Source organism: Aegilops tauschii, chromosome 7 (assembly GCF_002575655.3).
Source record: "Aegilops tauschii subsp. strangulata cultivar AL8/78 chromosome 7, Aet v6.0, whole genome shotgun sequence".
In the NCBI taxonomy this organism is placed as follows: domain Eukaryota; kingdom Viridiplantae; phylum Streptophyta; class Magnoliopsida; order Poales; family Poaceae; genus Aegilops; species Aegilops tauschii.
The window spans coordinates 196172420-196199055 of record NC_053041.3 but is presented as its reverse complement, the minus strand read 5'-3'; the positions used below and the strand labels follow the sequence as shown (position 1 = coordinate 196199055).

Sequence of the window (26636 nt, the reverse complement as noted above, 5' to 3'; positions counted from 1 at the left end):
CAAAACCTTCCGGCTGCATCATATACAACTCTTCCTTAAGGATGCCGTTAAGGAATGCCGTTTTGACGTCCATCTGCCATATCTCATAATCATAGTATGCGGCAATTGCTAACATGATTCGGACGGACTTCAGCTTCGCTACGGGTGAGAAAGTCTCATCGTAGTCAACCCCTTGAACTTGTCGATAACCCTTAGCGACAAGTCGAGCTTTGTAGATGGTCACATTACCATCCACGTCCGTCTTCTTCTTAAAGATCCATTTGTTTTCTATGGCTCGCCGATCATCGGGCAAGTCAGTCAAAGTCCATACTTCGTTTTCATACATGGATCCTATCTCGGATTTCATGGCTTCTAGCCATTTGTCGGAATCCGGGCCCGCCATCGCTTCTTCATAGTTCGAAGGTTCACCGTTGTCTAACAACATGATTTCCAGGACAGGGTTGCCGTACCACTCTGGTGCGGAACATGTCCTTGTGGACCTACGAAGTTCAGTAGTAACTTGATCCGAAGCTTCATGATCATCATCATTAACTTCCTCCCCAGTCGGTGTAGGCACCACAGGAACATCTTCCCGCGTTGCGCTACTTTCCGGTTCGGAAGGGGTGACTATCACCTCATCAAGTTCCACTTTCCTCCCACTCAATTCTTTCGAGAGAAACTCCTTCTCCAGAAAGGACCCGTTCTTGGCAACGAAGATCTTGCCTTCGGATCTGAGGTAGAAGGTATACCCAATAGTTTCCTTAGGGTATCCTATGAAGACGCATTTTTCCGACTTGGGTTCGAGCTTTTCAGGTTGAAGTTTCTTGACATAAGCATCGCATCCCCAAACTTTTAGAAACGACAGCTTAGGTTTCTTCCCAAACCATAATTCATACGGTGTCGTCTCAACAGATTTCGACGGAGCCCTATTTAAAGTGAATGCGGCAGTCTCTAAAGCATAGCCCCAAAATGAGAGCGGTAAATCGGTAAGAGACATCATAGATCGCACCATATCCAATAGAGTGCGATTACGACGTTCGGACACACCGTTTCGCTGAGGTGTTCCAGGCGGCGTGAGTTGTGAAACAATTCCACATTTCCTTAAGTGCGCACCAAATTCGTGACTTAAATATTCTCCACCACGATCTAATCGTAAGAATTTTATTTTCCTGTCACGTTGATTCTCAACCTCACTCTGAAATTCCTTGAACTTTTCAAAGGTTTCAGACTTGTGTTTCATTAAGTAGACATACCCATATCTACTTAAGTCATCAGTGAGAGTGAGAACATAACGATATCCTCCACGAGCCTCAACACTCATTGGACCGCACACATCGGTATGTATGATTTCCAATAAGTTGGTTGCTCGCTCCATTGTTCCGGAGAACGGAGTCTTGGTCATCTTACCCATGAGGCATGGTTCGCACGTGTCAAACGATTCGTAATCAAGAGACTCCAAAAGTCCATCTGCATGGAGCTTCTTCATGCGCTTGACACCAATGTGACCAAGGCGGCAGTGCCACAGATATGTGGGACTATCGTTATCAACTTTACATCTTTTGGTATTCACACTATGAACATGTGTAACATCACGTTCGAGATTCATCAAAAATAAACCATTGACCAGCGGGGCATGACCATAAAACATATCTCTCATATAAATAGAACAACCATTATTCTCAGATTTAAATGAGTAGCCATCTCGAATTAAACGAGATCCAGATACAATGTTCATGCTCAAAGCTGGCACTAAATAACAATTATTGAGGTTTAAAACTAATCCCGTAGGTAGATGCAGAGGTAGCATGCCGACGGCGATCACATCGACCTTGGAACCATTCCCGACGCGCATCGTCACCTCGTCCTTTGCCAGTCTCCCTTTATTCCGCAGTTCCTGTTTTGAGTTACAAATATGAGCAACCGCACCGGTATCAAATACCCAGGAGCTACTACGAGTACTGGTAAGGTACACATCAATTACATGTATATCACATATACCTTTGGTGTTGCCGGCCTTCTTGTCCGCTAAGTATTTGGGGCAGTTCCGCTTCCAGTGACCACTTCCCTTGCAATAAAAGCACTCAGTCTCAGGCTTGGGTCCATTCTTCGACTTCTTCCCAGTAACTGGCTTACCGGGCGCGGCAACTCCCTTGCCGTCCTTCTTGAAGTTCTTCTTACCCTTGCCCTTCTTGAACTTAGTGGTTTTATTCACCATCAACACTTGATGTTCTTTTCTGATCTCCACCTCCGCTGATTTCAGCATTGAATATACCTCGGGAATGGTCTTTTCCATCCCCTGCATATTGAAGTTCATCACAAAGCTCTTGTAGCTTGGTGGAAGCGACTGAAGGATTTTGTCAATGACCGCGTCATCCGGGAGATTAACTCCCAGCTGAGACAAGCGGTTGTGCAACCCACACATTCTGAGTATGTGCTCACTAACAGAAATATTCCCCTCCATTTTACAGCTGAAGAACTTGTCGGAGACTTCATATCTCTCGACCCGGGCATGAGCTTGGAAAACCATTTTCAGCTCCTCGAACATCTCATATGCTCCATGTTTCTCAAAACGCTTTTGGAGACCCGGTTCTAAGCTGTAAAGCATGCCGCACTGAACGAGGGAGTAATCATCAGCACGCTGCTGCCAAGCGTTCATAACGTCTTGGTTCTCTGGGATTGGTGCTTCACCTAGCGGTGCTTCTAAGACATAATCTTTCTTGGCTGCTATGAGGATGATCCTCAGGTTTCGGACCCAGTCCGTATAGTTGCTGCCATCATCTTTCAGCTTGGTTTTCTCTAGGAACGCGTTGAAATTGAGGACAACATGGGCCATTTGATCTACAAGACATAGTGTAAAGATTTTAGACTAAGTTCATGATAATTAAGTTCATCTAATCAAATTACTCAATGAACTCCCACTCAGATAGACATCCCTCTAGTCATCTAAGTGAAACATGATCCGAGTTAACTAGGCCGTGTCCGATCATCACGTGAGACGGACTAGTCAAGATCGGTGAACATCTCCATGTTGATCGTATCTTCTATACGACTAATGCTCGACCTTTCGGTCCTCCGTGTTTCGAGGCCATGTCTGTACATGCTAGGCTCGTCAAGTCAACCTAAGTGTATTGTGTGTGTTCCGAGGCCATGTCTGTACATGCTAGGCTCGTCAACACCCGTTGTATGCGAACGTTAGAATCTATCACACCCGGTCATCACGTGGTGCTTCGAAACAGCGAACCTTCGCAACGGTGCACAGTTAGGGGGAACACTTTCTTGAAATTATCATAAGGGATCATCTTACTTACTACCGTCGTTCTAAGCAAATAAGATGCAAAAACATGATAAACATCACATGCAATCAAATAGTGACATGATATGGCCAATATCATTATGCTCCTTTGATCTCCATCTTCGGGGCACCATGATCATCTTCGTCACCGGCATGACACCATGATCTCCATCATCATGATCTCCATCATTGTCTCTTCATGAAGTTGTCACGCCAACGATTACTTCTACTTCTATGGCTAACGCGTTTAGCAACAAAGTAAAGTAATTTACATGGCGTTATTCAATGACACGCAGGTCATACAAAATAATAAAGACAACTCCTATGGCTCCTGCCGGTTGTCATACTCATCGACATGCAAGTCGTGATTCCTATTACAAGAATATGATCAATCTCATACATCACATATATCATACATCACATCTTCTGGCCATATCACATCACATAGCACATGCTGCAAAAACAAGTTAGACGTCCTCTAATTGTTGTTGCAAGTTTTTACGTGGCTTGTAGGTTTCTAGCAAGAACGTTTCTTACCTACGTATTACCACAACGTGATTGGCCAATTTCTATTTACCCTTCATAAGGACCCTTTTCATCGAATCCGTTCCGACTAAAGTAGGAGAGACAGACACCCGCTAGCCACCTTATGCAACTAGTGCATGTCAGTCGGTGGAACCTGTCTCACGTAAGCGTACGTGTAAGGTCGGTCCGGGCCGCTTCATCCCACAATACCGCCGAAACAAGATAAGACTAGTAGCGGCAAGAAGAATTGGCAACATCAACGCCCACAACTACTTTGTGTTCTACTCGTGCATAGTAACTACGCATAGGCCTGACTCATGATGTCACTGTTGGGAATCGTAGCATAATTTAAAATTTTCCTACGCTCACCAAGATCCATCTATGGAGTATACTAGCAACGAGGGGAAAGGAGTGCATCTACATACCCTTGTAGATCGCGAGCGGAAGCGTTCCAATGAACGAGGTTGATGGAGTCGTACTCGCCGTGATCCAAATCACCGATGACCAAGTGCCGAACGGACGGCACCTCCGCGTTCAACACACGTACGGAGCAGCGACGTCTCCTCCTTCTTGATCCAGCAAGGGGGAAGGAGAGGTTGATGGAGATCCAGCAGCACGACGGCGTGGTGGTGGATGTAGCGGGATCTCGGCAGGGCTTCGCCGAGCGTCTGCGAGAGGGAGAGGTGTTGCAGGGGAGGAGGGAGGCGCCCAAGGCTGTAATACTACTGCCCTCCCTCCCCCCCTTTATATAGGCCCCCTGGGAAGGGGGGCGCCGGCCAGGAACCCATCTGGATGGGGGGCGGCGGCCAGGGGGGTAACTTACCCCCCAAGTCAAGTGGGGCGCCCCCCACCCTAGGGTTTCCAACCCTAGGCGCAGGGGGGAGGCCCATGGGGGGCGCCCCAGCCCACTATGGGCTGGTTCCCTTCCCACTTCAGCCCATGGGGCCCTCCGGGACAGGTGGCCCTACCCGGTGGACCCCTGGGACCCTTCCGGTGGTCCCGGTACAATACCGATAACCCCCAAAACTTTCCCGGTGGCCGAAACTGGACTTCCTATATATAATTCTTCACCTCCGGACCATTCCGGAACTCCTCGTGACGTCCGGGATCTCATCTGGGACTCCGAACAACTTTCGGGTTTCCGCATACTCATATCTCTACAACCCTAGCGTCACCGAACCTTAAGTGTGTAGACCCTACGGGTTCGGGAGACATGCAGACATGACCGAGACGCCTCTTCGGTCAATAACCAACAGCGGGATCTGGATACCCATGTTGGCTCCCACATGTTCCACGATGATCTCATCGGATGAACCACGATGTCGAGGATTCAATCAATCCCGTATACAATTCCCTTTGTCAATCGGTATGTTACTTGCCCGAGATTCGATCGTCGGTATCCCAATACCTTGTTCAATCTCGTTACCGGCAAGTCTCTTTACTCGTACCGCAATGCATGATCCCGTGACTAACGCCTTAGTCACATTGAGCTCATTATGATGATGCATTACCGAGTGGGCCCGGAGATACCTCTCCGTCACACGGAGTGACAAATCCCAGTCTCAATCCGTGCCAACCCAACAGACACTTTCGGAGATACCCGCAGTGTACCTTTATAATCACCCAGTTACGTTGTGACGTTTGGCACACCCAAAGCACTCCTACGGTATCCGGGAGTTGCACGATCTCATGGTCTAAGGAATAGATACCTGACATTGGAAAAGCTCTAGCAAACGAAACTACACGATCTTTTATGCTATGCTTAGGATTGGGTCTTGTCCATCACATCATTCTCCTAATGATGTGATCCTGTTATCAATGACATCCAATGTCCATAGTCAGGAAACCGTGACTATCTGTTGATCAACGAGCTAGTCAACTAGAGGCTTACTAGGGACACGTTGTGGTCTATGTATTCACACATGTATTACGATTTCCGGATAATACAATTATAGCATGAACAATAGACAATTATCATGAACAAATAAATATAATAATAACCATTTATTATTGCCTCTAGGGCATATTTCCAACAGGACAGTTGCCAAGAGGTCCACCATTGAAGGATAGAATCCTTCACCATTAGGGCAAGATGGGCGAGAGCCCGAGAACGATCCAGTGAAGGACGTCATTTGACAAGTAATAAATTGTAGAAAATCGTAGTCATCTTGGATCAAAAGCACCTCACTTTTTTTTTGAAATCGATCTTCAACTGGGGCATTGTTTCAAACGTGTCGACTTGAAATTCCTAACATATTTATCATCTTTTAAGAACAATAATATCATCAGCATATCTACATATGACCACACCACTAGGATTTAGGAATAATATAGGGGTTGACATAAAAAATGAATGACAAGAGGTGTAACATGAATACATGACACAATAGTTTGGCAGGCAAAACAATTTTCTGACCTGCATATCTAGTCCATTGAATCAAACTAAACTATAATCTCCCCATCAAACTCAACCAAAACCATACTTACGGTTTCTTTTTAATATCAAGATCCATGGATGCCGCATCAAGAGTCCTTCGCGTGTGCGTGCTCATGCTCAGTCTTAGGTGTACAAGCACGGAGGCCAAGGCAGCGGCTGAAGAAAGCAGAGAATAAACGCCCAACCATTTCATGATCGAATTCTCCAATTGTAAATCTGCAGCTACCAGGAAATCATCATCAGCATAGCATTCGGGGAACAGTGAGCCGAAACGCAAAATACGTGCAATCATTTGCAGATCAGCCACAAGTTGACGTGGTGCCATATGAATTCGGCGGCGGGTTGGGCAGCCTCTTTGACTTGTCAAGCAAATGTTGTTGTTGTTGTAATTCTTGCTCCAATACAAATTTGATATTTAAATAGATCAAACTATTATTACCCAATGAGACATGAGATGAGTTTGAGTTACTGAGGCTAGTTGTTCTAGACCATTGGCTTGGCTCGATGTTCCTCAACAGAGAAAAGGGGCTATGAGGGCTATGAGGGTAGAGGGGGTTACAGGATCTCCAGCCGTTGTGCCCCCAGGAGGCATTTTTTCGGCCTCCTAGGGCTCCTCCGGGAGGAAGTCCCTGGAGTGGAACCGCAGCGTGAGCCGGCTGCTCGACCCGCCGGGATGGTCCTCCATGGGGAGAACGTTGGTGTCGGTGGAGACGGCGGCACGGGCGCAGGAGAGTGAGGCCTCGACGTCGAGCGTCTCGATGAAGGCCGCGGGCGTGCGGTGGCAGCAGAGCGCCGATTACGCCAGGAGCAGGGCGAGGAGGGCTAGCCCGAGAAGGGGCTGCATTGTGGGCGGTGGTGGTGGTTGGAGTGGAGGCTGTCACGCGGGCGTGGGAGAAGGGGCTGCATGTGGGTGGGCCCGGAGAAAAAGGGTTGAGAGAGGGAGTGGGAGGCTGACTGTGGGCCAAACGACATGCAAAATCTTCTCTCTCCTCCCCCAAGTGCCCCTGGTGGGCTGGGTTTGGCCTGAGAACAACGACTCTAATCTTGGCCAGATCCGGCGAAAACTAAGCCTTTGAGGTGATGAATGAAAAAAAAATCATCGGCGCCCAAAATGTGGTTCTGAGGGGCGTTCTGGGGGTGGGGAGGGGGGCGGATGGAGATGCTCTTACAGTAGACATTCAGTTGACGCCTGTTGGCATCCACTAGAGGAGGCTCAAAACCATTAGCAAAGGGGTATCTCTTGAAATCACTAGCAAAAGGGTACCTTCTGGAAAGGTCACTCAAACCTTTTTTTATGGTGACCGATGGTGCACTATGTGTGTGACACATGTCACAATTAGTGGGATTTCACCCCATGCACGGTAGACACAGATTGGTTTGTACCTTTTTTGTAGATTCATTGTTTTCATAATATTTAGGAACAAAAAACCAAAAGAAACCGGAAAACCGATAAAAGAATCAAGGACGCGTCTAGACAGCGGTCGGCTGCTCCCTAGCGTTCCCGAGCAGCCGGCCAAAAAAGGAAAATTTTGATCTTAAAGCTATAAAAAGAAATGATTCATCCTGTTTAATTCTTAAAAAAAATCTAATCTCTATTAGGAAACACACCATGTGCAAACAGAAAAAGAAAAAGAATACAAAGACACCATGTGAAAGGTGTGAACGCAATTAATTCGGATTTTTAAATTTTTGAAAAGCCATAACTTTTGAACCGGATATGGAAATTAAGATCCGCTCTCACTATAGGAATCCTCGCAACGCGCTCTTTAAAACTAGATCCCGTATAGGTATGTTTTGATGAACTTTTTGTGTGCAGTTTAGTCACTGTTTGGTGCAACTGTCTGACAGTTAGTGTGCAACTAGCTGACAGTCGATGTGAAATTTTCTCCCTACTCATGGACACACAGTTTTCACTTATGCGAATAGGTGTGAACGCATTTATTTTGGAATTTCATTTTTCTAAAAAGCGTAACTTTTGAATCGAACGTCGAAATTAAGATGCGCTTTCACCATATGAAATCCTCGCGGCGTGCTCTTCGAAACTAAAACCCACATGAGTATGGTTTGATGAACTTTTTTGTGTGGAGTTTAGTTACCGTTTGGTGCAAGTGTCTAGCAGTCGATGTGCAATTACCTGACGTCGATGTGCAACTTTTCCTCATACACCGTGGACATAGGTTTTCATTGATGATGCCTCCACCCAAACTATTTCCTACTAGTGAGATATGCAACTTCGTGTGTTGCACTGGCCAACTGCCTAGTAGTCAATGTGCAACTTTCCCTCCGCCCCGCGGATGTGCGGTTTTCATTGTTCGTGGTCTTGGCCAGCTGCATGCCTAGCAGTGGATGTGCAACTTTGTTTGTCACCCTGGCCAACTATGCCAACTTGAGCATGCAACTCCACGGTTGTTCATGTGTGACTATGACATCGCGCGTGTGTAACTCCTGCAACCATGATTGTGCGACTATGCCTCCGCGCAGGTGAAACTCGCACAGTCATGCGTGAACTACTATCCGATGAGAGTGTGCAACCCCTTAATCTGTGCGTAAGAAACTATGTCGACGAGAGCGTGCAACTCCATGGCCGTGCGTGTGCGATTATGCCGCCGCGCATGTGCAACTTCCGCGGATGTGTGTGAGCAATTATGCCAACGAGAGTGTGCAACTCTGCAGTCATGCGTGAGAAACTATCAGACGAGAGTGTGCAACTCCGCAGTCCGTGCGTGGGCACTATGCTCACAAGGGTATACAACTCAGCAATCGTGCCTGAGCAACTACTCCACCGTGCTTGTGGAACTCCTGCAACCAACGAGAGTGAGCATGTATGCCAACGAGAGTGTGCAACTCCGTGGTTGTGTGTGTGCGACTAAGCGGGTGAGAGTGTGCAATTCGACTGCCACGCGTGTGCGACTATGCCAAAGAGAGTGTGCAGCTCCACAGTCGTACATGAGTTACTAAACTGACGAGAGTGTGCAACTCCATGGTCGTGGGTGTGCGACATGTCGTCGTGTGTATACAACTCTCACAGTTGTGCGTGAGCTACTATGTCGATGAGAGTGTGCACCTTGACGGTTGCTCGTGTGCGACTATGTCAACGAGAGTGTGCTACTCCGCGGTCGTGGATGTGCGACTATGCAGGCGAGAGTGTGCGACTCCGCAGCCGAGCGTGTGCGACTATGTCGACGAGAGTGTGCAACTCCACGACCATGCATAAGTTACTACGCTCATGAGAGTGTGCAACTCAATGGTCCTGTTTGTGCGACTATGTCACCGCGTGTGTGCAACTCCAGCAGTCGTGTGTAAGCTACTATGTCGATGTGCATCTCCACCCCCACGCTTGTGTGACTATGCCGACGAGAATGTGCAACTCCGTGATCGTGCGTGTGCGACTATGCAGACGAGAGTGTGCAACCTTCCAGCCACGCGTGTGCGACTATGCCGACGAAAGTGTGAAATTCCGTGGCCATGCATGTGCAACTATGTGGCCACACGTGTGCGACTATGCCGATAAGAGAGTGCAATTATTGCAGGCCGTGCATGAGCAACTATGCTGACGAAAGTATGCAACTCCGTGATCATGCATGTGTGACTGTATCAAACTATGTACAATTAAATGTGCAAATGTGCCCTGCCTCTTGTGAAACTTGTAATACCTCCTTGTACAACTATCTATACTTAAGGGTGCGACTACGACCTACATATTATGAAACTTTTCATGAATTCCTCACGAAAATGATTCCCCAATTGATTTTTATCCGAAATGAAAGCAAAACACAGAAGGGAATGGCACACACGGCGCAGAGGGTCGAGCATGATTCAATCGTTACCGCCGGGAGCGGCACTATATTTCGAGTAGAGCAGGGGGTATGGTGCTGAGCGGGCGCTTGAAGCTATCATTGCCGGACTCCCACCGGTCCGGCACAATCTTCCTGAATCCCTGAATCACACCAAGTGAAGAAGAAAAACCAAGCCAAATCCCATCGACGAATTAACCCAGCAAGCACGCATACGTACGTGTTTGAGCTGCCACACGAAGGTTGAGCTGCGACACGAAGACGTGGCCTCCATCGGATGGGATCGAATCACCATAGGAAAGACGCCAAGGGTGGTGTAGGGCTCCGGGCAGGGTCGGACCTGACGGGTGAGAGGAGCGGCAGCGCAGGGCTCGCCGGCGTCAGGAAGGCATCCAGATGGCGGAGCACCACATGAAGATGTGGCACGTGCAGATTTGGCGCGGAGCAACTCGGATCTGTCCGGGTTAACGCAGTGGCATGCTAGAGGTGGATGGCAGCGGTCAGTAGGAGGACGCACGGGGTCGCGGGCGCTCGAAAGCCATGGCCGCGGCTTAATCCTGCATGGGGCGGCGGCAATAGGTTAGGGGAGAAGTAAAGGAGGAAGGAATAGAGGAAGGAGCCCAGCGGAGATGATGAGAAAGGAATCGAGATGTTTTTTTTTAGACAGACAATAGCGAAGCGGTTATTCCACAGCGCATGTGCTCACTTGTCGCCTAGCGCGAGTGCTCGATCGCGCCGGATAGCGCGCGCACACGATTAAGCATTCAGGAAGAATCAAACCAGATGGTGTAGTAGCTACGCTATCTACACAAGCCAGCCCATCGCCCTCGCCCTGCGAAGCACCGGCACCTCAATTTACACTTATATTATTAACCTGAAGCATAGAAAGGGGTGTTTTGACACATCTGCCATAAAAATTGTTCTCCCTCACACTACAACAAGCGAATTGTAATTTCTTCCACTTGCTATCATCGTGGACGCATACGTTCAGTGTAGGATTGCATCAGTAATCAATGATTAAAATGAATGCAATGTGGTTGGTGCCATGCAGGGGCTTCAGAGTTTTTCAGGCCTCGTTGAACTTGAAGACACAATCATAAAGCCTTCCACCCAAAAACTGCGCCACTTCAGGATGCTTGACCTGGAACAGAGCAATAGAACAGTAGTTTGTGAACTTGGGTAACCAGTTTGTGTTAAATCATACAGTCTGCAGCTAATCTGGATAATCTTTGATATGAATAAATTACATAATCATAATGGACATAAAACAACGCACCATTCCAATCTTGATCGAGTCACATTTCATTTGTGCGTACAGGTTGGTTTCGATTCCTCTTCCCTGTAAATGACACAGGTAGGATGCAATTAGTGACGGCCTTCATACAAAAAGATGTGCCAACTTGTGAATGCACTTACCATGCCTTCTAGGATGACCAAGTCAGCATCGCTTGCCATATAGGCTAGTTCCGGTGCGACGCTAGACAAATCTATTACCTGAGAGGAGGTGGGTTGTCTATTTAAGCATCTGAGGCAATCAATAGAACTTATATGAAGCCACCATAGTGGATGGCAGAGTCAGGTTCAAGATATTCTTACTGGCAGATCGTTCCCGGAGTTGGCAACAATGAGGTCGGATACATCCACACCTGCAAGCTTTCCATTTTCGTCCTTGAGCTGAAAACAATTGAAGAACATGAGTCACATTGTTGTATCATAAATGATATATGATTTTTTTTAGTTACCTTGTTTACAATCTCAACCAACTCTAGGTAAGTGATATCATTGATGGAAGGCATGTCATTGGCAGCAAGTATCACCTGCACCAACCAAAGAAAGATAACTATTGATATTCTTTTACTCTTTACTAAAAAGGAAAGAAAAGATATCATAAATCACAGACAATTTATGCATAGATCACAGTGATTCCAAGTTGTACATGTACAACAACACAAGCGCGCACGTAAGCACGAACACACTTTCAGCTTAATTAAGAAGTCATGGATAGACATAGACTTCAATGTGAACCATTTCCCATAGATAATTTCTTGCATTCAGTTACTTAAAAAACTGAATAGGAGCGATACATTACTACCGGAAACAAACTCATGTAGAAATGACAAGTAAACCCTTGTCCATGTTTTCCAGTAGTTCCCAACGAATAAGAGCAATATGAAAAGATTAAGACAAACCTTAGTGCCACGTCGGAGCAACTCCCTCGCAAATGGTAATATGCCCAATATGATATCAGCACCAGAATTATCAACAAAAATAACTGCCTGCAGCATATGATAGAAGATTGATTCAGCTAGGTACAAACTTTAGGTTGGTTGTACAGTATCAACATTGTAAACATATACACAGCTGGAAGAAAATGCCACTGAGTAAACATAGTTTATATCGAACAGCCCAGTAATGATTTCACCCGTAATTGATGCATGGATGGTCCAGAACTGTTACTAGGCCAACAGTAACAACCACAGATACATAAGTCAAATCCACCAACAAAGCTACGAGGAGATACAGAAAGGAATGCACTAAATATCACTGAGCGAGTAATTGATTTCTAACAATGTACATAGTACATATCAAAAAAAATTATAAATGGGTTATTGACCAAAAAAAAATTTTTATTGGAGATAGACATGGAACCAGAATACTAGATATTAACACTTTTTTCTTCCAGAATATAAAACCGTAGAACCGCAGATATACACTAAAATGACATATAAAACAGTACATTGCCACATCTGCAAACTAAAACAGCCTCTTGCCATAGGACGGATAGCAGGCTCTGTCTGGCATTTTGTGCAGTTTCAACAAGAATACAGTAAAACGATAAAATTTACCTTTTCCCAAGATTTCTTGGTCCATTTGCTTTTAAATGCATCTAGGTCATCAATAACCCAAGGTCGAGATAAAAGATTCTGGCAACTCGCCAAGAAGGACATACCATCTTTAGCAAAAACTTCTGCAAGCTTCAAATTTTGCAATAAAAATAATATTTTGTCAATAACAAACAGATATCTCAGAAGGATTCACAAAAGAACTAACGAAGTTTGATTTCATCACTTTCAGGACTTCAGGTTGAATGGTCTTTCACATTAAGCCGGTGATGTTTCAAAGCAACCTAAGGTAAGCCATTCGAAGCTCCATGGGAGTAAAGGACCAATAAAACATTAATGCAATTGAGACTACAATACCTGTGCAGACCCTAGGTCAAATATGTTTCCTGCTAAGATTCCACGGATCAAGTTCTCTGCTCGTTTCTCACCGTCTTCTATTTCATCATTCCGCTGAACAACTCCCTCAAACAGTGACATAGCCTTAGCGTTCTCCTCGTCCTACTCGTAAAGAATCAAAATAATCAAAGGAGCAGACACAGTTACGACCAGAAATTATCACAACAATGAACAACAAAATTATGCCAGGTAGGAAAACCTTGTTACAAATTACCTTGACCTTCTTGAAGATGTCATGAAACCCCAATTCTCTAAGGATTAGCTCACGAAGCCTACAAAGAAGCTTGAGATCCATTGCAAGAGTTAGAAGTAGTTGAAAATTTTCTTTCATGATCCAATGAAAAACTCATCTTACTATGCAATCAGGAGGTCCTCCATGGCTCTCTGGGTTCTTCTTCAACTCCTCAAGCATATCAGTGTACCTTCACCACACAACAATATGTACATAACAAAATGTAAGAATGCATCTAGAAGACTACATAATATGAACAGAGTAACATTGTGATACTATTTGAGTAATTGTTGACGCACATCATGTCAGCGCTTAACCCCAGAGAAGCAATCATGTACGTGCAATGCACTTTTTTTTAACAAAGCAATGCAAATGTTGACTGGTGTAAATTAAGCCACACATACATGTAATATGTCGCAATGAAAGAATTGGACCTAAGACTAAAGCACCTTGACATATAAAAATAACAACATGGTTTGGAGTGATTTGCAGATCTATTTTCGCAGCCAAACATTATTTGGCAAATATCTGCCCATGAAACCCAATAATAAACAAGATAAATCATCATCTGAAAGTGAATCCCACGAATCATTTCTGGAATCGTACAGTTTTTGGTGCTTAGTAGCATACACGATACAATTGCTGTTAAGGCATCCCGTCTTGGACACTTAGGTGGCAAGGTGCCCTGGCAGCCCCTTGCAATTGTGCCTGCCTTAGCTGCTTAGGCATCAGGACGGTGGGTGCTCACCTTATCGCCTTAAGAACAATGCACAATACAGCGAAAGGATGAAAGAGCATGATACAATTAAAGGCATACATGATCTCACGCTTCATTTCAAATATTAGGTAAAGTAATTCTTAGAATTAACTAGGTCTCAGCATTACCTCACATTGCTAGTTACTGAGATCATTCTGCGTGGATAAACTGCGACAGGTTAATGCTAGCACTGCTAATAAGTTGCTTGTGGGCGTAAATCCAGGAATACTAAGTGCAAACCAAGTCTGTCAAATTTATCACTAGTTTAGACTGCCAGTTCATGAACCAAAGCTGAGTGCCTACACCTGCTTGATATCAAGTTAGCCTTAGCAGATTATCCTTCTCACATCCGTACTCTTATGACCAAAACCTTCCAATCAAGTGATTGTCAAAGATATAGGCTCTTTGACCCTTTCTTCGTAAAATAGAATATCCCAAAATACTCTGAGGTGAAATGGCATTGGTTTATGTGCACAAGCAGAACTGTGAGGCATACGAATCACCAAGTGGTAACATCCAGATGTTCAACTTTGTGGCTTTCACCTCAAAGATAATTGATCTAATAAATATTACAAACATAAACTAACTTGGCCAGCTACTTCCACATGGCACCCATATCATAATACCAGCGAAGGCGGCCCTTCCGAGCTTTGAAGCTCTAACGCCCAAGAAATTTAGTGAGAGAGTTAACTTTTAGACTAAGGTGCTGCGTGTTTGCTTGTTACTGTTCAAAACGCCACATCAAATTCCTTAATATTCACAATAACAGAAAAAAAAATTGGGTGCAAGCTATCAATTGGGATTGAAATATCTCTATCAGAATTAGGACACTTTTCTTGCGAACAGTTAACAGTTCATGAACACAACAGAAGTTAGATTTTTTTTTCATTTGATACTTCCTCCCAATGATCAGCCCTCGCAAAGCTCCGCCTGCCTAGTTCAAGTGAGTTGTTCCCATTTTTATTTTATTTTTTTGGTTCAACAATTGATAATGAAGTCTGCCACTGTCATGTACATCAGATGAATCTTGTGGTGGCTGACAACAGAACTGGCAGAAACATTTAACCGTGCCGTCAGTAATTGGTTTGGCACCTGCTCTACACACGAATTACTGTCTGCAAGTACCAACGGAATTTAGCTATTGGGTAGTATGTGTCCACTTGCAAATTAATCATGGCCTTTTTTCAGGAGCAGATATTTGATAGCCCATCCTACCTCTGCAAAGAGACCGACCTCTTGCCAATAGTAAATGAATCTGCCAGGAGTCTGATTTGTAGCTAAGAAGTTGATATCTAATGAATCTGCTAGGAGTCGGATTTGTAGCCAAGAAGTTGATATCTAACGAAGCAACATGATCATTCTGATACTGATAACTGATACATACCTCTGAGCAAACTTCTCGGCCTTGGCGGGGGCATCCGGCACCGTGGGGTCATTCTCCGCCCGCTGCCTGGAGAAGGGTCAGAAGACGAGCTGAAGTGGGAATCAGTGGAGCGCTACGGGAGTCCAAATTCCGGGTCGGGACTGTACCTGAAGGATGGCACGGACTTCAGGAAGAGGTCGATCCACTGGATCTCGACGGGGGTGGCCTTGCGGGGGTTGTCGGAGGGGAAGCGGTAGGGTATGGTGCAGGCACGGTACGTGCTCTCCACTGGCGCCTGCAGCAGCGGGAACGGCACCGAAGGCGACGAGCTCTCCATGCTCCTCCGCCGCCGCTGCTGCGGTGCGTACGGCGGTTGGGGGTTTGCGCGGATCCTCGGAGGCGGTTAGCTCGGCCTCGCCGTGAGATCTGGTTGCGCCGTATGCACCGCACCGGCCGGGAAGATGAAGGAAGCGACGTGCCGCTTGGCAATTGCAGAGAGTCGCTACATATGCTCTTTTTTTTCGCACATTCGCTACAGATGCTCTTGCCTTCTGATGTAGATTGGCCCGCAATGTGCCGTAGTTTGGGCTCTGTACGCTCCGTATGAGCCAGCCCAACTTCTGCTGGCGGGCTGAGGTAAAGGAAGTTGTTCGTTGTCTCAAAAAAAAATAGAGAAAGTTGTTCAACTCAAAAATAAAAGTTAGAGGAAAGTTGTCTTTCGAAGTAAACCCGGGCATGGACAGCCAGGCCCAAAAAACCTGGGACGGGCTCTGGCCGGGCTTGACATTCGGGCTAGGCTCGGCCTTGTTTTGCAGCCCGAAAGATAGTTCAGGCCGGACTCAGCCTTCTCTTTTTCTGTATTTCGGACCAGACTTTCTGGCTTCGGGATGGGCTTGCACGTGCGCACACTAAAAATAGCGTTCGGGCTTCTGGCATGATTTCAGGGCGGGCCCGGGCTTGAAAACAGAGTATATTTCAAGCTTTGGGCCAGGCTCGGGCTTGAGAAATGAAGCTCGGGCTTTTACAAGCCTGGCTCAACATTTGCCCGGGTTTATTTAGAAGCAAGTAGTGAAGGACATCCATGCTGGAGCACAAGGGGCATATGGGAATATCAGTAGTGAGATCAAGCATAGAGCTTTAAATTTTAATTGTAATTTTGTTATTGAATGGTGATGCCGATAGATTAGCCAAGTTTTCTCATTCTCTTGATCAGGGACGACACATCTGGTTGATCCAACCCTAAGATCCTATTTGTATCCCACCGCATGTGGATTACGATCAATAAAACTTGAAGATACCCTAAAAAAAGTTAGAGGAAGTTGTCTGGGAGCAACTTTTGTTTTTCCTCTAAATTTATTTTTATTTATTTTATTAAAAAAGATGATTGCCCAAGACTTGCCAATTAGTGGCATATGTGACAGCGGGCGATGCGGTGCCTACCGGCGAGGGGTAGCGTGAGGCAGTGTGCGGGGCGTCGGCGTGAGCGGCGGGCGGCAATACGGCCGCGAGGCGTTTTGGTAGCATGCAGCGTGGGTGTTCCGGCGTGGCAGTACGGGTGTATTGCGGCGTTCCGACGAGGTTCCAACAGGGCAAGCGATGAAGTTTCAGGCAGTTATTAGCCCGCCAAAAAGATAGAAAAAGATTATCTTTTCGTAAACTTGCGGGAAGAAAATGCCACTGGGATCCTCTAAAGTTATGGACACTTTACGGGAACTGTTGGAGAGGTTTTCTGCCCCCAACTTCTGGTAATTAGTGGTTAATTTAGAGATAGGGGAGTTGTTGGTGTTGCTCTAAGACTATTTCTGCTCAATTCCTATTTGGCACCTTAAGCGCCGGTTAGAGTGCATTCTGCAAACCGGCGCAACCCCTCCTACAAACTGTATATCTAAAAGGGCTGGCCCATGTAGACCTTCTTTTTTTGGGCGTATTTCTTCTGGTTTTTTCCTGCACGGGTTTTGTCCTCATTTTTGTTTCCATTTTTATTTATATTTTTAGTTTTATTTTTTGTTTATTTCTTTATTTATATTTTCCCCTTTTTATGAAATTTGTGAACTTTTTTCACATTAAGTACTTTTTTTCATATTTGTGAACTACTTTCCGAATTTCATGAACCTTTTTCACATTTTGAGCTTTTTCATTATTTGTGAACCTTTTCCTTTTTTGAAAAGTCAACAGTCAACTCTCAGTGCTCAATGATCAAGGTCACTGGTTGGTCGGCCAACAATCAGCGGTCACAGGTTATCAGTTAACAGGTTTAAAACAAACGCAGCTAGGCCGGCCCATATACTCCCTATACTCCCATGCGTGATTGTAAATTATCTTAGCTGGCGCCTAAGGAGCCAATTAGGAGCAATCCCTATTCGTCACTTATTGGGAGCAACTAATTCATGGGTACGACCCTCAGGGGCTTCCCAGTGAATGGGTGCTCCACCCATGTTGCGTGCTGGAGGCACTCAGCATGTGCTTTCGACATTTTGGGCCTTTTTGTTTTTATTCAGATTTTGGGTTTTCCATTTTCATCAGGGTTTTTCTATGTTCTATTTTCTTATTTCTATTTATTCTTTGGTTTCTTTGTTTCTTGGCAGTGCTTTTCACGTGAAGCATAAAAAGCACAATTGTGCTCATGGTGAAAAACCGTTGTGCTTTCGTGTGAAGTACAACTGTTCTCTTTGTGTGAAGCATAAACTATGCTTATGTGTTTCCCAAAAAATTGAATAACATAGTTGTGCTTTCTCGAAAAGTGAAGCATAGTTGTGCTTTGGGTGAAGCACAGTTGTGCTCCAGGTGAAGCATAGTTTTACTTCCCCCTCAAAGTGAAAAACATAATTGTGCTTCCACGTGAGCCATCATTGTGCTTCCTGAAAAAGTTGAAGCACAATTGAGCTTCTGTTTTCTATTTTGGTTTTCATTTGTTTATTTTGAGGGGGGGGGGTTCAATTTCATTTTTTTGTTTTTTTAAAGAAAGTCCATCCAAATTTATTAACATGAGATCTGGTTTTGAATATCTCGATGCGAGAAATGCAACAGTAAAAATAATTCGTGATTTGGATGCACGATTCAAGAGATAAAACGTTTTGCAAAAAAAGAATCTACGAATAAATACAAAACTTCTGGATCGCGACAAGTGTTGCACAAGCAGTGCGCCACCTATCACCATCAGAGGAAGTGGGTGTGACCTTTATAAGGGGCACCCCCTTGACTAGTTATTTCGCGCTTACCGTGACAAGTTGTTGCCACTTCACAAAAATGAGCACGCTAGTTACTGCTTTGGGCCGTCCAACTTAATGCTTTGGAGATTGGATTGTTCTTTTTCTTTAAGAATGTTCTGGAAGGTTCCAGCCTGGGTTCTTGTCCGTTTTGTGCACCTTCTATAAGGTTCTATTTGTTTTCATTTTCCAATTGTTTTTTTGGATTTCTTCTCTGTTTCTAAAAAAATGTTTTACCGTTCCTTGTTCTTTTTCAAAAACTCACAAATTTCAAAAATGTTGAATATCTTGTATAAGTTGCTCATATTTTCAAAAATTATTCATATTTTTCAAAATAGGATATTCCAAAATTGTATACAACTTTCGAATGTTCAAAAAGTTTAAAAATTATTCATAGTTTTTAAAAAGGATCTAATTTAAATTTTGTTCACAATCTCAGTTTGCAAGTTTTTTCAGAAATTCAAAAATTGAAAGTTTTTTCAGAAAAATCTACAAAATTTCAAATTGTTTGCAAGTTAAAAAAAAAACAATCTCAGTTTTAAAAAATTATTCGGATTATCAAACATGTGCCACATTGTCGGTTCACCACTTGTGGTTTGTTGCAGTAACTCGTCCCATTGATGAAGTACCTATTCCTCCTATTCTCTGCACTGCGGTGCTAATGGTCGACCCAGTCGGGGGCACAAGGAGTGACTAGCTGCTGCACCAAGCGGCATATAGGAGGTCCTTATCTCTCGCTTTCGGCGAGGCAGAGTGCGTCCATGCCTACAGGTGCCCCTTGTTGGCCTAGCCCGTTAATCATTTGTTACTTTTCTTTCTGATTGCTTGACTAGCAGTTAAGCTTCACAATACCGCCATCTACATGTTGCTGGCCTTATTGATCAGCTCTTTTTTATTAATTTATTTATATTTCAGAAATTGAAATACATTTTGCTTAATTAAAAAAATGATCATCATACATTGGAAAAAATCATGCAGTGAAACAATGTTGGTACAACTTATAAAAAATGTCCATAAAATTTCAAAAAATGTTGGTGACATTTCAAAATTGTTCATGGGTTTACAAAAAAATTGTGAAGATTTTAGAAAACAATTATACAATGTAGTAAAAAGTTAATGTGATTCAAAAAAAATGTTTCATGGCATTCAAAATGTAGTTGACATTTTAAAGAAATGTTCAAGCATTTCAACAATATTTCTTGACATTTTTTAAATGTTAAAACAATGCAAAACAAAGTTTCACATAATCTAGAGAACTCCATTCAAAAAGGTTTATTCAGTTTTAAAAATATGTTTGCGTGGTTTAAAAAATTGTTTTGTAATATTCAAAAATGTTCATGACATTTAAAAAAACATTTATTCGTTGTAGAAAAACGTCCCATACAAATTAAAAACTTTTCATGATATTTTATAAAAATTGTGAAGCCTTTCAAAAAATATATGTGACATTTAAAAAATGTTTATACAATGTATAAAAATGATTATGTTGTTGAAAAAATGTTTCATCCATTCAAAAAAAAATTCAACGAATAATTGAAAATGTGTAGTAGTTATGCAAATAAAATGTTTCAAACATGCATTTGAAAAAAATCACGAGGGTATTTGAGAAAATGTTGATCATGTATTTGGAAAATATTCAATGTGTATCAAGTAAATGTTATGCGTGTATATAAAAAAGTTTACAACTTGTATTAGAAAAGTTGACATGCATATTTCTGAGAAAAACAACCAAATGAAAAAAAAAGAACCTAAGAGAAGAAAAAAGGAAAAATGGAGGAGAAAGAGAAAAAGAATAAAAAAATTGAAAACCCAAACAGAAAAATCAAAACCGACTTTTTAATAGATTCATGTCACCGAGTTAAGTTCACATCTGGAGTTGAATTCTAGTTTGAGTGACACGATGAAGAAGTAATAGACTGAACCTCTCCAGCTTCTAGCTCCACAAAATCCTCGTGCAAAGCCGGCTCGAATCGTCTGAGCTCTGAGAAGCTAAATTCGAGAAGCTCAGCCGACCTCCAATGTGTAGAAACGCGAAGCAATTTGAGAAGCTCAGCCGACCTCCAGTGTAAAAACGCGAAGCCCAAAGGCCCAGCTCCAGAAAAACGAGAATGAGGCGGTTCCTCCAAAAAAACAAACCAGGAGGAGGCCACGCCCGAACAAATCCACCTCGGGTACCGATTCGATTGATGGGACACCACTCTCCCCATCGACGGGCCTGCACTCCCTCGACCTAACCATCCCGCCGCCGCCGCCCCCACCCCCGCCGCCGGCCGGCTCTCTCCTCCACCGCGAGATCCGGCACTTCCAGGGCCACCCCCTGCGGTTCCCGTCCAGGACGTCACCCCGACGCAGCATCCCCACCCCGACGGCCAGCTCCACCCCGCCTCCGGCCGGTGCTCACCTCGACGGACCCCGCCTGAACCTCTGAGCCCCCTCTCCGACGCCATAAACCCTTGGACGAACTGGGCTGCTTCCAGCCGGCCCATACGAGCGCCCAGCCGGCTGGCTAGAAGCTAGTACTTCGGTGCCGAACGTTTCTGAAATCGCCACGTGGAGTTAGAAGCTGCGTTTGGAAGCTGAATTTGAGGAGTTTTAGAAGCTTGGAGGGGTTCAGAACAAGCCCTGAAACTTGTGCTAGAACAAGCGGCTGAGAGGATGCACTGAAACCAAGACCAAGAGGCCGTCGTGAAGCATGGCATGGGAGGTGATCCAACAAGGGGTAATTCATTATAAGCGATGTGGTTCTGTTGGTTTCCCTGTTGCTCTGTAAAATTAACCACCCTTGTTTCATATCCCAGTTTGATTCTGCGAACTGAGTTAATTGTCTTGTAAAACAAGCAGCTTGCAAGTCGGTTGTCATATCAAACGCATCGTCTACTTGTATTGAAATCCAGGATAACAAATTTTAATAAGTTCTTATCAAAGTAGGAGCATCAGGGCAAATTATTCAGTACAGTACAAAGTAGGAGCCAGTTATTCAGCACACCAGAACAACAACCATCTGTGATCTGTCACTGAAATGAATAATTCAGGCACGGGATACATCAGGGCAAGTTCCTGCACTCCAACAATCCTGTTACAAGCAACTGAATGGAACAACAGATGACGGCAACGAAAGAGAAGAAGCGCTCAGATGAAATAGTATCAGGAGCAAAAACCAATAGCTTGATCTTCAGCAGAGAAGAACAGGAGAGGTACATTTCTATGTTGCTGACATACATTTGAGAGACATCTTCCTACCTGTTTGTCGTTGTGACCCTGGCCTGTTGTTCCAAGTGACATAAACTGAAATCCGCTCCTTTCCTGAAAACCAATATAGTCGAGAGTGTCAGTAATTTTGTAAAAACTCAGGCAGCTGTAGGAGTTCAGAAAAAAACATTTTTTACAATTTATTGCCCATTTAATCTAGCAATACCGCAGTTTCCTCAAGAAAATAAAGAAACCCCCAGTAGAAGATTGAAGAGAGGAACGTAAGACACAACATACAAAGTCTACATGTCGTATTAGCAAACATATAATAGAAATTAAATCATGTTAAACACTATCTCTTTGCAAAATTGATAACACACTCTTCCATGTGACCATGATTACCTCCAAACTATCTCTACTTGTTAGCCATATTTTTAGCTAGGTATATCTTACATAAACCTTGCCATAACAAAGTAAAAGAAAATCATAGCTAGCAAAGCAATAACGATTCCGTGGTGACTGATGAGGTAGAGGTACATTTCATGGTAATTTCTATAAAACAAACAAAAATGAGAGAGAGAGAGATATTGAGACGGGGAGAATGAAGGTGCAGATTTGTACATACGAGATGTTGCTGCTGCTGAGCCAAAGGAGAAATTACTCCGGTAAAAATTTCAAATTGCGACGGAAGAATCTGATTGTAACACGAGGATGGCTTGGATGCATGTTGATAGCACTCCTCAAGGCAGACTCTGTACTTCTCTTCGTGGGTTCTGTAGCACCTTCACAGCCGATTGCTGCAGATAATTCTTCAAGCGCTAACAAGTGCTCGATGCCGGCTGGTGCAGCCCCATTCTGATCTGATCCACTCATATTATGCATTACCTCGAGTCTCTGGAGTTTAGGCATTACACCAGCCTGGAAGTCCAGGTATGTCATGCTGCTTATTTGGAGAGAAAAACGCTTTAGAGCAGGGAATGTTCCTCTCCCCGCACATATGGCAATCATTTTATCTACGGCTCTTCGGATATCCATATCAAGGTGAACGAGGACGGGCAGTTCTGAAAGGATACCAACACCATCGTTTAGCAGCTCACAAACTTGCAACTGTAGTTCACCGAGGTTATGGAGTTCCCCTATCCAACTAGGGATCCTGGAAAACCAGCAGTTCCGGAACATGACGAATCTCTCAAGTCGGTAAGGAGTTGGGGGAGGAGACAATGGCATCAAGCCATCAATGCAGCCCCTCATACTGACAAGCAGGTTATCAAGGTTCCGAAGTTTCCCCAGAGAAGAGCGTAATACATCCACGCGTCTCTCCGTATCTTCCGGATGAGGGCCACATGAGATAAATAGATATCTCAGATTGGTCAGCTCACCAATGTTTTCGATATTATCTATGGTGTTCACCGCCAAATCAAATGCACATAGATGTTGTAGGGACTTCATCTTGCCAATCCCATCAAAAACCTCTGATCCAACATTTAGATTCATCAAGTGTGGTAGTTGAACTATATCTGAGGGAATATTGGAACACCTTCCTAGATCAAGTGTTTGCAAGTGTTGTAGCGCTCTAATCTGTGCTGGTAGTTGGTACAAGCAAATGCGACTAATCCGTAAATACCTCAGCTGATACAATTTAGGCAGTCCACTCAGATCAACTGTAGCACGAGGGAGGTTAATAAACAGAACTCGGAGGAACTTGAACTCTAATAGATCAGGTGTACTCTCGGAGCTCCCAAAGAACATAACTGATCGGACATGTGACATACTAGTGTTCCTCGGTAATATTGCTTGACCATTACTTAGACTATCCAAGTGAATAGAAAGTCGACGGATCTTGTAATCCAGTCCTGTAATGGCTCGTGTGTCATCCACTATAGTGAAAAAATTCTCTTCTGCGGACTTGAGCAAGATTAGATCGAGCATCATATCATGTATTCTGCATTTTGTCACTGACCCTCTGCTGTCAAATTTTACAGGTTGAATAAGACTCCTATTGACAAGCTCATTGAAATAATTACTTGCGACCTTCACACCATCTTGTCCATTCTCTTTGCCGGCAAATCCTTCTGCCATCCATTGGCGTTCTAGATCATACCTTGATATTATGTAGTCCTCTGGATACATACCAAGATACAACAAGCACGTCTTAAGATGAAGGGGAAGATCTCTGTAGCTAAGGTTTAAGATTTGCCTAACTCCTTCCAGCGTGAGATTTGTTAATGAGCCTAAACAACTCCTTACATGTTCCCACCTTTCTTTTTGGATGGAATCTTCACTGGCTAGCATGCTGGATATAGCAACAATTGCAAGAGGCAAACCACCACATTTTTTAAGAATTTCAACTGAAACACCTCTAAGATGGTGAGGGCAAGCTTCCTCGGAGCCAAATATCCTGCCAAAAAATAGTCTTCTCGAGTCTTTGTCGTTGAGGGGCTTCATTTCTAAAATGTGATCATGACCATGGAAACAACATGCCTTAGCCACAACCTGAATTCTAGTAGTAGTTATTACTCTGCTCCCAAGATAATTTTCTGGAAAAACACATTTGATAATATCCCAGGCTGATACATCCCATATATCATCAATTATAATCAAGTACCTGCAAACATTCATCACTATGTCAGCCAACTGAAATTTACAGTGCCAAGTAATTAAGACATCGAACCAAAAAACATAACTTTGTTTAATCAAACGTAATTGTGATTGAATAAAAAAGACTCATTAATTTGTTTGTGATTGTTAATAAACTAAAATTATGGGATAAATCATAATATATGATCTGAAATAAATTAACACATTTTGTTTAAGATCAATATTGTCACTGGTAATAAAATTAGCATGCAATAGACTAATATGGTTTACTCGTATAAGTTTATTAAATGAAATCAGTAGATGCATCTATTAACTACTAAACTTGTTGTATGTTTGTTATGCCCATCTAATGATTTTCTACCAAGACTTTAAAACATCAATAATATTTAAAATATAGTATATATGTGTATCTGAGAAATCTTAAAAATCAAAGACAAGAACAAACAATAATACATGAAGTAAGAATATGCACCTCTCATTTTTGAGATGTTCCCTGAGCATGTCGATAAGATGTGACTCGCATGCGTGAATAGATGGCTCTACCCCAAGTTGTGATAGTAAACCACGCAGAAGTTTTGGGATGTCTGGCTTCTGAGAAACGAGCACAAAAGCAGTACAACTGCTAAATTCACCCTTGAGCTTACCATGTACCACACTAGCAAGTGTTGTTTTGCCTAGACCTCCAAATCCAACAATAGATACCACTTTCAACTTCTTCTCCCCATCTCTTAGCAAGTTAATAAGCTCATTCGTTGGCTCTTCAACACCAACAAGGTTAGCTGCGTTTTCATAGAGCGTGGCAACACGTGGGTCAATGGCCACATTGCTTGATGAGGAGGTATCAATCTTATACCTTTGATGCCGTGCACTTGTCTCGAGAACAAGTTTCTTTACGTCCTCGATTTGTTGAGCAATCCGATGGCGAGACCTCAAAGTTTTGAGGCGTCGTATCGTGCTGCTGACAAACCCATCACTTTTATCGGTGCCTCCAATGTTTTGCATAAAGTCATCAATGATTTCCTCGATGTCGTACGACATCTCCCTGACGATGTCCCTCCATCTCTTGGTTTGTGGATCTAGCTCATCCAGATAAGAAAGCCCCTCAAGTGCATCCTTCATGCCGCTAAGTTCATCGCTGACGAACTTGACCTCTTTCCGGAGGTTTTTGAGCTTGGCGAACTCCTCCCCCATGAGGTTGGTCAACTTACGCAAGACGGAGTTCATCGCGCCTGTGGAAGTACTCACCAATATCCTGTCCATCGCAACCGTTTATCTTGGCTCCTGGTTATGCTCCTGCAGTGTAGATCAGGATTTCCGAGTTGGTTATATTTTTTTGCCTAGGTAATAGAAAGGGAAAGAAATTCTAATATGTAATAGCATGTTAATTGAAACCAAAACTAAGGATGTTAAAAAGCTAATCACGCCTACAGATACTATATCATGGTCCCTTCGATCCATATTAACTGTCGCAACTTTAGCATAACTTTGTAGCTGTTTACCCAATCGAAGGCGTTGAGTTCCTACTAATTCACAGCAAACTGAAGCTCAGGTTGGCAACGAAAAGCAAAGCAGAGTTCGGAGAGAGTTAATAACCTCTGAAAGTTGCAACGCGTGCTTGGAGGAGATGCCCCTGGCTGCTCGCTGGTGGTGGCCGTACGGCCGGCGGCGAGCAGAGCTTGCAGTACGATTTATCGGAGTCCGAGGAGATGAAATGCCTCTGCACGTGCGAAATAAGGAAAGGAACGTGCAGAGTAGTGTGCGATGATATGGATCTGGTGGGAGTGGTTGGGGAAAGGAGCGAGTCAAGTCCACGTACATATACAATTAAGGTTGTGTGTTCGTACTTCGCACGCATTCGCTATATATTATCTGGTCAATAAGACCAAGAAGCAGTCGTGAAGCATGAAATGGGAGGTGATCCAAGAAGGGGTCTAACATTACAGGAGAGAGCCCCGCTTCGGTAGACCCCCCTCACAAAACGTATAAAGGGTTGTGACGCCCGGATAATTAGGCTACAGTAATCCC

At 43.9% G+C, this 26636-nt stretch overlaps 2 protein-coding genes across 2 annotated transcripts; both read right to left on the bottom strand.

Annotated features, from left to right (window-relative positions):
- Positions 1 to 10877: 10877 nt before the first annotated feature.
- On the bottom strand, positions 10878 to 16146 carry LOC109738852 (damage-control phosphatase At2g17340). Its single transcript, XM_020297956.3, has 12 exons — positions 15786 to 16146; positions 15640 to 15705; positions 13622 to 13688; positions 13481 to 13549; positions 13228 to 13368; positions 12874 to 13002; positions 12217 to 12303; positions 11770 to 11844; positions 11624 to 11701; positions 11444 to 11521; positions 11304 to 11366; positions 10878 to 11168 (listed from the first exon to the last, which is right to left on the bottom strand). The coding sequence occupies exons 1-12, from the start codon at positions 15953 to 15955 to the stop codon at positions 11094 to 11096; spliced, it is 1098 nt and encodes a 365-aa protein (XP_020153545.1). The 5' UTR covers positions 15956 to 16146; the 3' UTR covers positions 10878 to 11093.
- A 7880-nt stretch (positions 16147 to 24026) lies between these two features.
- Positions 24027 to 26387, bottom strand: LOC109738850 (disease resistance protein RGA5). Its single transcript, XM_020297955.4, is given in 4 exon segments — positions 24027 to 24421; positions 24423 to 24618; positions 25084 to 25904; positions 26205 to 26387. Coding segments are annotated over 3 exon segments (1107 nt in total). The 5' UTR covers positions 25872 to 25904; positions 26205 to 26387; the 3' UTR covers positions 24027 to 24298.
- Between the last annotated feature and the right edge of the window lie 249 nt (positions 26388 to 26636).

Coding starts and splice junctions, on each gene's coding strand:
- LOC109738852 (XM_020297956.3), bottom strand. CDS start 15,955: ATGGAGAGCTCGTCGCCTTCGGTGCCGTTCCCGCTGCTGCAGGCGCCA. Junction 15,706..15,785: donor AAGTCCGTGCCATCCTTCAG/GTACAGTCCCGA, acceptor ACCCTTCTCCAG/GCAGCGGGCGGAGAATGACC. Junction 13,689..15,639: donor GCCGAGAAGTTTGCTCAGAG/GTATGTATCAGT, acceptor TGTGTGGTGAAG/GTACACTGATATGCTTGAGG.